This window comes from Centropristis striata, chromosome 1, assembly GCF_030273125.1.
Source record: "Centropristis striata isolate RG_2023a ecotype Rhode Island chromosome 1, C.striata_1.0, whole genome shotgun sequence".
Taxonomy (NCBI): Eukaryota; Metazoa; Chordata; class Actinopteri; order Perciformes; family Serranidae; genus Centropristis; species Centropristis striata.
The window spans coordinates 30,989,402-31,000,182 of record NC_081517.1 but is presented as its reverse complement, the minus strand read 5'-3'; the positions used below and the strand labels follow the sequence as shown (position 1 = coordinate 31,000,182).

Below are 10,781 nucleotides of genomic sequence, written 5' to 3'. Positions count from 1 at the left end.
AGATAGCATTGAACATAGAGGTGCACGTACTGCAGAGGTAAAGATGAGCATCACGTTGACTCCCTCCAGTTGAGCCCTACAGCGACAACATAATTTGCATTTACTGTATTTTAGAGTCGAAAGGAGGCCCTGAGTCACTCGAGTCCACAAATGCAAAGTGCCTTTTATTTATTATTCTAAAATGCTTGACATCTTAGTGACTCATTCATAAACTAACACAGTCACACATTTCTGTTTATCAGGCTACAGATTCTCCATAAGGGGGAGCTGTCAAGGAAAGTGACGGCAGCAGCATGAGGGTAATGTCTCATGAGTCCTGGGATTGTTTCAGTGATGAGGTTCTGATCTCCTCCAAACGTCAGCTAATGGGCAAAGTGATGGGTTTGAAAAAACGCTCGCCCTGGCACTGTTAATTGCGAAATTACCTTCACTGCTCCATTTAAAACCCCCCACTATTTTCTGACATTTTTCAGATATATGTTGAACATTGGGCTGAAAGCTGTGATTCTTCTATCTCGGCCTATTTTCTGGTGCTTTCCATCAATCACAGTGTGTCTCCGTCGTTGGTTGAGTCACAGGTGTTTCACTCGCTGTTTCAGTATCTGTATTATATATTTCGATATGAACACAAAGTGTGGGAACTTTCACAATGGGCAATGATTTTTAAAACACTTAAAAATATTGTGCCAGTCGGGGAAAAAACCTGTCCTCTGTACTTACTGTTCACTGCGCACCTACTCTTTTGTCCTTTTCCTGTTTCGTGATCTATCTGTTTGTGCTTCATACCTGTTCTTACTGTCGCCTCTGTGTGATTCAAAAGAACAACTGCTTGACCTCTAGTTGAACTACAACACAATACAAACCAGGATTAGAAAACACACACCCTCAAAGACATATGTACACACACACGCACACACACACACACACACACACACAGGCCCCATCTGACTGCACACTCTTTGTTTCTATGGAGCCAGGCTGAGGGTGAGGCTTCAGTCGTCATGTTCACACCCTTCCTGACCCAGCGAGCGAGCATCCTGCTCTCCTATTGGTTTTCTCCCCATCTGGATTCTGTGTGTGTGCGTGTGTGCGTGCATGTGTGCATGTGTGTGTGCTCGGGTGTGATGGCCTGTGTTCTTGCCCATTTGTTAATAATTAAAGGCTGACTTGTCTCCAGACTGTGGACTTTAATCAGGTCACACACACACACACACACACACAGACTCCCTCAGGGCACATTCTTTGACAGTTCATGTTGCCTTAATGCTCTGTTGAACACACACACACACACACATACAGTCACGCTCATAAACACACTCGTTTAGGCACAAACACGGAGTCATCACAGCTGCACCTGGCCATTCAAAGCAGAGGTAACTGGAACCACCTTTGAAACCTCACACGCTTTTGATCCAAAGACTTGACAGACCTTAGTGTGTGTGTGTGTGTGTGTGTGTGTGTGTGTGTGTGTGTGTGTGTGTCTGCGTGTGCGTGTGTGTGTGTGCGCATTTTTTAAATATGTGGGATTCTATTATTGTCTGGTCTTTGACGCTGGACAATTTTTTAGAAACATCACACCTGGGAGCGTCTCGTAGTCTCGTAAAAACTTCCCGTCGTAAAGTCGTCTGTTGGTTTGTCTGACTGTCAAATGAGCAAGAAGAGCTTCTGATTTAGCGAAGGGGAGGAGGAGATGTGTAAAATCTGACAGGACAAAATATGTTTGGCTATTGTCTGACGCTCAAACACACAGAAACACACATTTCAGACACAATTTCGAGGCCTATACTTAACTCCAAACCCTCTCCCCAGAGTCCAGCCTCTCTCTCTACTCTACACCATTTACTTTTCATCACTTCTTAGAAATATGTGTGTCTGCGTGCATACCCATTTCAACACAGTTTTGTGGTTCTTTTGTGCTTTTTCTTTTGCCTTAAACATGAGCTCATTTTATAAAAAAAAAAAGTTGCAAATTTTCTAGATTAGAGTTGCAAATCTACAAGAGAAAAAGTTGCAGATTCACAAGAAAAAAAGTGGGGGAAAAGCAACTTTTTCCTCAAGATTCACCACTTTAAATCTCATAAACTTTTTTCTCAAAATATTACCCCCCTCACCCGGGTCCGTATGTTTTTATGTTTTTTTTTTACACATTCTGGCTGTATGTAATATCCTCCAATATTCTCTAGGGTTGAAATTTGGAATTTGTAAGTATTTCAATGAGTGCGCTATTAAGGGTTAAGGTACTTTACTTGAGTATTTCACTCTTATGCCACTCTATATTGTACTCTTTACCTTATTTCTGACAGTCAGCTGTAGTTGCTTTTCACTCAGATGTCCTCCACTGAAGAAAATCTCAGTCGACTACCACTTTAACGATTTGTATTGACTTACTGATTAGTTGATCTGTAAAATTTAATTTCACCAAAAAGAATCTTGCAATAAAAGACACTTTAAATGTCTTAACCAGAGACGTGGTCATACCTTTCTTGGAAATTAGTCAGTCAGCATGAAAAAGCATTAAAAAAAATCTCAGTCCACAGAGACCAAACAAACTAATTAGTTGATTTATCAACTTTAAAGTGGCAGCCCTACTTTTCATATTAATATTTTACAATTAAAAAGAGTATGCAATGGAACACATTAAGATTAAACCACTTCCCAACCTTTGTGGCTTTTGACCTTTTACAAAAAGCAGATTGTAGTTTGAGGCCACAAAAGAGACACTTCCCCTCTAAAACGTTTCACATGGTTTCACTTAAACAGCCCGAAGAGGTCAAATACAGCAAAAGGGAAAAATATATTAAAAAATTAAACAGAATTTACGTAGCTGAACAAAGTTTTGTTTCTTCTGACCTTATAAATCATCCCTGAGATTAATCTTTTGACCCTTTGGAGAGGCCCGACTCCCAGGTTGAGAATCACTGGACCATTAGTCATAGGTGCTAATTCTTTCTGCCAAGAAAGCATTTTTTTCTCACTTTAATACTTATTTAGGTGACAATACTTCTGTTCTTTACTTGTAATGGAGTCTTTCTACATTTTTCTACCACTGGTTTTGTATAACTTCAGTCTAAATACAATTAAAATGAGTGTGCATATGTGTTGTTGTCTGTTAGGTGTGTGTACTGATGGCTGTGTGTGTTTGGGGTGTCATACGGTACTGACAATACCATGATATATAAAAAATGAAATATTTTACACATTGCGAAAATATTATTTTAAATTATTTTGGCTACTATAACTGTGTAGTGAAACCTGATATTGTACCAGCCCTAATATGTGCGCTTTATTTTGTAGGAGCCTGGCCTGTGCAGCCATGCTGATGTATGACTACCCTCTGAAGACAGACATGGAGACGGTAAGCCATGTGTGTGTGTGTGTGTGTGTGTGTGTGTTTATGTGAATGTAGCTGTGTGTGTTTTTGTGTGCTCCCATCATGCCCAAACATGTTTTTGATGTCATACAGTACCTCTGACCTGCACACACACACACATGCTTACACATACACACACTCCTGCTACGTGTCTAGACAGACTGGTTCCCACATTCCAGCTCTTCCTGGACAAACAGGCTGCTGTACAGTGGACATTTGCATACAATGGGTACAAACACTGCCAGGCAGCCGGCTAATGAACACACACACACACACTGAAACATAACAGTTATCCGCTCCCTAACTAAGCTGGGTTTAAACTTTTTGGCTGACTGTAGTTGTTTGTGAGGCAGAAACATGTTTTCCGTGTTATTCAAGGCAGAGCGGAAATTTTTAACTGCTCCTTTGTCCCCCTTCTCTGCTTCCTTCTTCTGCATCCTCTCTTTCTCTCTCATGCAGTCATTCTACTCTTCGTTAGTTAAAACCCCGGAGCCATACGGCGTGATCTACTCCCACCCAACCCATCTCTACCACCCTACGCACGTGCACACCTTCACCCAGTCCCACTCCCACTCCCCCAGCAACCCCACACACACCCAGCTGGAGCCCGTGGACCTGTCAGTCAGCAAGCGGTCCTCCTCCACCTCTTCTTCCTCCTCCCCTCCCTGCTCCTCCGCCTCCTCCCCGGCCTCCTCACGCAGCTCCCCGCCTTCACCTTACAGCTCGGCGAGCCGCGCCTCCCCGCGCTGCTCCCCGCCACACTCCCATCTGCGCTCCTCCCCCTCCCACGCTCTCCCACCGCCCACTTCCTACCTTCCTTACCCCGTGGTGGCCCCTCTGATCAGCTCTGGATCCGGAGTCATCCAGGGGTCAGGGGTCATGGTGTCACCGGTCATGGTGCCTCTGTCTGTCCTCTGCTCCTCGCCTCTTCTGCACCCGTCGATAATGATGAACCCACCTGTCGCCAGCGATGATGACCATCATCGAAGCAGGGCACAAAAGACAGGTAAAGCAACTTTTCCTGTTTTTTTTTAATGGGGTCATATGAGGTCCCTGTATTACCTACAGTAGAAGGCGGTCGGCACCATAAGTTTAAGTCAAAGCATTACATTGCCATCAGGCAGCATCTGTTCAAGTTTATGTTCTGATCAAATCCACCAGACTTCATTGACAAAAACAGTGATTTTACCTCACAGAACAGAGGACTTGCTAGTCTCCCGTTGCCTTGATCACTTAGTTGGTTTGTGTTAGTTTGTGACTTTGGTGAATCCAAACTAACCCTTTAAACAACCAAGTCACACAATAACACAAACAAACTGAAAGGTGGCAGGCAAAAATTACTGCTTTGTCTGGTTATTTTTAAGAGAGCATTAAACAGCTTCAGTTCTTCTCCCATAAATTTAAACAGGGTTGTCCAGAATGCTGTCGACTGAAGGTAATACACTGACTCTAGAGAAGTACCTCATACAGCCACACTTCATTTAATCTGAACTATTCTGTTATCTTATTTCAATTTTGATTTATATTTGCCTCAATCTTAATTCAGTTCCTTTGAGCTTTTTAAAGGTGTAAACAATATTCTAAAAGTAAGCCAGCACTTTCCCTCATAATAAATGTTGTGATCCTCCTTATTATTTCTTGTTTTATTTAATTGTGTTCTGTCACACTGTATGTGTTGCTTAAGTATTAAAAAAACACACACAAAAGAAACAAACAATAATTGTTTATCATTTATTATTTAAAAAAGGAATAATCACAATATAGTAACAACACTTAAAAAAAACAGGAAACTAGAGGATCACAACAATTCATTAACATCATCAAATGTAGTGTTAAAAATAATAGGATATTGGGTATTTTCCGGATTTCGTGAGAAAAACAATCGCCTTAAATGAACATGTGTTGGGCTGAAAATGAGGAAGTGCTTTTTTTTATTTAATCAGTTTTTAGAATATCTGTTTCAGCAGATTCTTGTTTCTTAGGGAAGCCTTTTTTTATGTTACTATGGTCAGATGGAGGTCATCATCTCTGAATTTATATTTGATTCACACAGAGAATGACAAATTGCTTAAATAACTGACAGACATATTTTAATATTTGTGTGTGTTTGTCTGCTTAACGGCTGAATATATTTTACATCTGAGAGACAAATAAAGACAAAAAAGATAAAAATTGTTGAAATTCGGACCTGTGGTTTTGCATATTAAGTCTTAATTGGATACATTAAATATTAGAAATTTGTTAATGTGAATAAATCCTGACCACACAGAAGGATTGACCAACCGTTTATGTCCTTACAGTTCACAGCAGCGACATCCATGACCTACACAGGCCAATCAAAACAGAGCCTCGCTCTGAGATCACTCATGACCTTCAGAGCAGCCAGGAGATGAAATCATCAGTCATCAGGATACCACACGAATACGGGTGAGTAACACTCACACACATTTTGAAAGAAGCACCAAAGGTTTCATAAGTTTCACTGCCTGCTGCAGCGCTTCCCCTTCAACTTTATATGGAAGTCGAGTTCAGAGTATCGAGATTTTTTTACATAAATTATATTTGTAGTTGTTGTTGCCCTTCTAGTTTCATTTGTTCTCAGTACATTTATTTCTTGTAACTGTTAAGCACATAATAATAAACTTCTTCCTGTTCTCCTGTTTAATCAACATGACAGAATTTTTGGAGTCGGTCATTACTAGAAATAATTAAAAGTTATTGACGGTTCAGCTTTTAATAGAAGTCTACGCAATAGGTTGGCAGTCTCAAAAGCATCTGAGGCGCTCTAATTGTAAGTTAAAAATCCTTTATTGATACATTAGTTTCCAATCAAGAAGAAGAAGAAGAATCTTTAGTACCTTTGGTGGTTTTTAATGGACTGCCATTAAATAGTATTATAACTAAATTAATGAATTCTAATTATATTATATTATATTATATTATATAATTATTAATTCTTTCTATCTTATTTGTGTGCCAAAAAATATTTTCCTGCACTCAAAATGTCCCATCCTGCTAAGGACTGAGACACGAATATAACGCCATACAATTCCCGTCCACTCTCTGCTGTCCTCATTGAATAAATGCAAAAATGGGCCAAAATACAGTCTCTCAGAGCTGCATTTCCTCTTTCTGCTGCAGCAGAGGGAACGTGGGTGAGCAGAAGTAAACTACAAGCAGCTTAACTTGGGGTTGAATTTACTGATTTACGGCGATAACCCAGGAGCAGTAACACAACAACTGTCATGAGCGACACACGAACACACTGAGTGCTGGGTTTGTCAGATTCCCTCATTCCACTGTGGTGTCTATTTTACGATCTAATTTGTCTAACTTGTCCGTCAGCCACACCTCTCATTTACAGCTCCTTTTTCCTTATCACCTTCTCATCAGCCACAAAAGTTCATAGCAGCCATCTTGATCCTGTCACCTTCCTCCACTCTTCCCAGCTCTCCTTCTTTGCACCTCCTCTCCCTTCTTCCTCCCTCGGCTCTTCCTGTAATTTTTAGCGCTCATTGTCCAGCATCTCCCACTCCTTCTTCCCTTCCTCATCGCTTCCTGTTTCCTCCTCCTCCTCCTCCTCCTCCTCTTCTCCCATCATCACCTGTTTCGGTTCTCAGTGGTTCTTCTTCTACAAAATAACGTGTTTTTCTCAAAGAAAGAAATAATTGCTTTCAGTTATACATATGATAGTCAGGGAATGCTGCCAGTTAGTCAGTGTGTGTGTGTGTGTGTGTGTGTGTGTGTGTGTGTGCGTGCGTGCGTGTGCGCGCGCGCGCGTGTGTGTGTGTGTGTTCTGTGTGTGTGTGCATCTGTTGTTGTCAGGGCGGTTGCCATCACAGGCCCTCGTTGCCATTGATTGAATAATTCGACCCTTAAGGGAAAAAAAGTGGGTGTGTCTTCTGTCATCACCTCGCCTCTGAGAACACATGAACAATGTAATGTACTGTATGTATACCGTACATTTATGGTAAATAGGTCAAGTTTGTTCAGCATGTTTGATAATCATGGGATAGCCAAAGTGTGCATGCGTGTATGCATGTGTGTGTGTGTGTGTGTGTGTGTGTGTGTAGCAGGGGATTTTCTGCACATTCCTTTACGCAGAACTGATCTGTGAGGGATTCATATTTCAACACTTGACACCTGCTCTCAACTGCCACTTACGCACACACTAACACACTTAACACACACACACACACACACACACATTTTAATGATAGTGCAGAAAGACAACTCCTTCTTGTTTTCTTTTTGACTGTAAATCACTTGAAAATGTTACTTTTTCTCCTCTTTTATCTTCTTAATCTACAATAACAGAACAGAATACATGTATGCACACACATGGAAATGAGTATTAGAAACCCTAATCTTCTTGGGCTCCTTGGGTACGAGACTAGAAGGAGTGTTGCAGAGTTGTGTCTCCAATTTATCTTTTTTTTTACTTGTTTTCGGCCTTTTATTTTTCAGCATTTGTATGAGTGAATGAGTCATTGAATGGTTCAGTGAAACATGAGAGAGGTGAAAGGACAAAGCTAAGGCGTGGTGTACTGGAAAAAGGCGGGAGGTGTTTTTCAACTTCCTGACTGGTAGAAGCTGTTATTGCATCGCAGAGTCGCTGCAATCTAATTCAACTTGCATTAGATTTCAACATCATGAAGGAGGCGGCAGTTGCGTGACAGCGGTGCCCTCTTCTGGTCAAATCACTCGAAGCAAGGACCTCTTAACAAATACTCTCCTCTCTGTGTCTCCCTTAGGTGTAACAACACGTCGGTAATAGTTCATTCAGGTGCAAAGCATCCTCTCCCTGCCGAGTCTCCTGACACACTGAAAAAGCGGCGAATTCACAGATGTGACTTCAACGGCTGCAACAAAGTGTACACCAAGAGCTCCCACCTCAAAGCACACCGCAGGACACACACTGGTAAGAGTCCTCATTTACAAAAGCTGTACTTTAAACATTTATGGCACTTTTCGATCTGCAGGAACTTTCTTCAGGGACCGGGGGCCCTAGTACAGAAACTTTCAGGACAGGGTTTGCATGGATGACCATTGCTGATTGGTCAAACACAATACAACATTGGTGCTCGTGCTCATGTTTTGCAGCCATGTTGCTTTTTCATACATTTGCAGCCGAATTAATATAAGCTTTGCATGTCTTTAGACCGCTATAAAATCGCAGACAACAACAGGCTGATTTAAGTTGAAAAAGTAGTTCTGGTACTAGAAGTACCAGGAACTTCTGAGTGGAAATAGCTTTATATCATCTCTAACAAGCCTTTTTACTGATCATCATCTTGTTTTTTTCTTCCTATGTGCAGGTGAGAAACCCTACAAGTGCATGTGGGAAGGCTGCACGTGGAAGTTCGCCCGTTCAGACGAACTGACGAGACACTTCCGCAAGCACACGGGGGTCAAACCGTTCCAGTGCCCCGACTGTGAACGCAGCTTCTCTCGTTCTGACCACCTGGCTTTGCACAAGAAACGGCACCTGCTGGTGTGAAACCCTCTGAAACCGGGCAGCTTGAAAGAAACATGGTGCTGGTTTCAACGTTGGACTTTACCACTTTGACTTGAGGGGGGATTTTTACAGAGGTGGCCTTACACGTTGGACTCCGACGGGGAGTGGGGAAATGTTCCTCAGGGTGCAAGTTAAGACCCTTTCACCTCATTAGCTTAAAAATGAGATGGTGTCAGTCTATTAATTATCTACCCATCCTGTTTGCAGTTTTATCAGCAGCTCATTTTGACATTATAATAGAAATAAGGTTGTCATACCACACCTCTGATCAGCTGTGGACGGTCCAGGCGCTTTAAAAAAAAAGAGGATGCAGCATCTCAGCTGGCCTGAGAGCAGCGCCCTCTAGTGGCCGCACAACCAAACTGCACCGTTCTGTTTAAGCCACATACAGCATGCTCAAGCTTCTTTTGCAACATCAGCTCTCATTTCTCTGCATGCATTCAAGAAAAGATTGTGGACCACACACACACACACACACCCACACACACACACATTATTTGCTAGCTACGCCAATATAATGTGAAAATTTCCAGAATGTATCATATCACACCTACTGTGCATCGTGTCATTCAGCTTTCTTTCACCAACGCAGCTACCTGTGTCATAACGCTAATGCTATCTCCTCCATAATGGACCACCACAATAAAAACACCACACACCTCATCTGCCTCTACAAGCTTACATCATGAAGTGACTTTAAAAAAAAGAAAACAGGTAGCTATTGCTCGCTTTCCCTTGTACATACATGCACATGTTTAACGGCACACACAGCAAGAAAACATGCACTTAATAAAAGCAGCCTCAGTCTGGCGTGCTTTTGGTATTTGGGATGGAAAATAAAGGGGGGACTGTGGGTCTCGGTCATTGTCGGAGTGAAGTGTTTTTTATGTTTTCATTCAGAAATGTGAAAGTTGCTGCACAGGGGCATTATTGTGTTAGTGAGGAAAAGACACCACTCGGTTGGTTTAAGGGTAGAAGCAATGAAATGTCTTATATCAAGTTTTTGTATCTATATGAACTATTGTTTGGTTTGTGATGTGACACAATGGTAGCCTTTTTTATTGTATGAAACCTTTATATGGGAAAAATACAAAGTGCAAAGCAGGGAAATTTGCTCTTTTTTTCCCTTTCAGGAGCAGATGAGTTTCATTCCAGCCCGCCACACAGCATATATAACTTTAAAGAAAATAATTAAACAGTTTTTCTTAATAGAAGGTCATATTCTTGTCAAATTTTTGAACACCACCACAATTTTAGAGCACAACTTCCTGTTTTTACAGCTTGTGGAGAAGAAAATAGTTTTGTTTGTAGCGCCTTTGTACATGTCTCCAATGTGCACTTTATATATAAAACATTCCCAAAGCCAAATATTTTCTATTCATGTCAGTTTTGCTTTCAGTACATCTGCTGGGCAGTTTGATCAGAAGCATTTTACTGGTGTTTCGGTTTATTTTCTAATCACATAATGCCAGAAGAAGGTTTTACACACACAAAAACACACACACACACACCGAATGTAGCGGCTCAACTGATCTGCATTTTGCCCCTGGATGTTCTTGGCGGTTTTTGCTTGTACATGTTTTTGTATTTTATGCAAACATAAGTTGTAATATATATATACATATAAATATATATATATTTTATAATTGATCATTAGACTGAAAGGGCAATTAAAGGTTTTTATTAAGCATGATTTTGATACTCATAATAATGGATATTATACATTTCTGTAATGTTCTGTCTGTAATAAACCCTATCTCTTTTTAATCTAAACATTGGCAATTCAAAGGGAACATGTTAAACTGTGAACATATAACTGTACAGGTCTATTTGCAATTTTGCAATTATTTTAAGACGGAATATTCATACCACTTAATAAACTTATTGATAATA

At 41.0% G+C, this 10,781-nt stretch overlaps 1 protein-coding gene across 1 annotated transcript in view; it reads left to right on the top strand.

Annotated features, from left to right (window-relative positions):
* The window catches only part of klf3 (Kruppel like factor 3 (basic)), a 17,003-nt gene extending 6,222 nt beyond the window's left edge, over nucleotides 1–10,781 (top strand). Inside the window, exons 2-6 of the mRNA XM_059338123.1 lie at nucleotides 3,295–3,355; nucleotides 3,830–4,376; nucleotides 5,671–5,797; nucleotides 8,125–8,291; nucleotides 8,689–10,781. Of these exons, the coding sequence (XP_059194106.1) occupies nucleotides 3,314–3,355; nucleotides 3,830–4,376; nucleotides 5,671–5,797; nucleotides 8,125–8,291; nucleotides 8,689–8,870 (1,065 nt within the window). The 5' untranslated portion in view covers nucleotides 3,295–3,313 and the 3' untranslated portion in view covers nucleotides 8,871–10,781. The remainder of the gene's footprint in view (nucleotides 1–3,294; nucleotides 3,356–3,829; nucleotides 4,377–5,670; nucleotides 5,798–8,124; nucleotides 8,292–8,688) is intronic.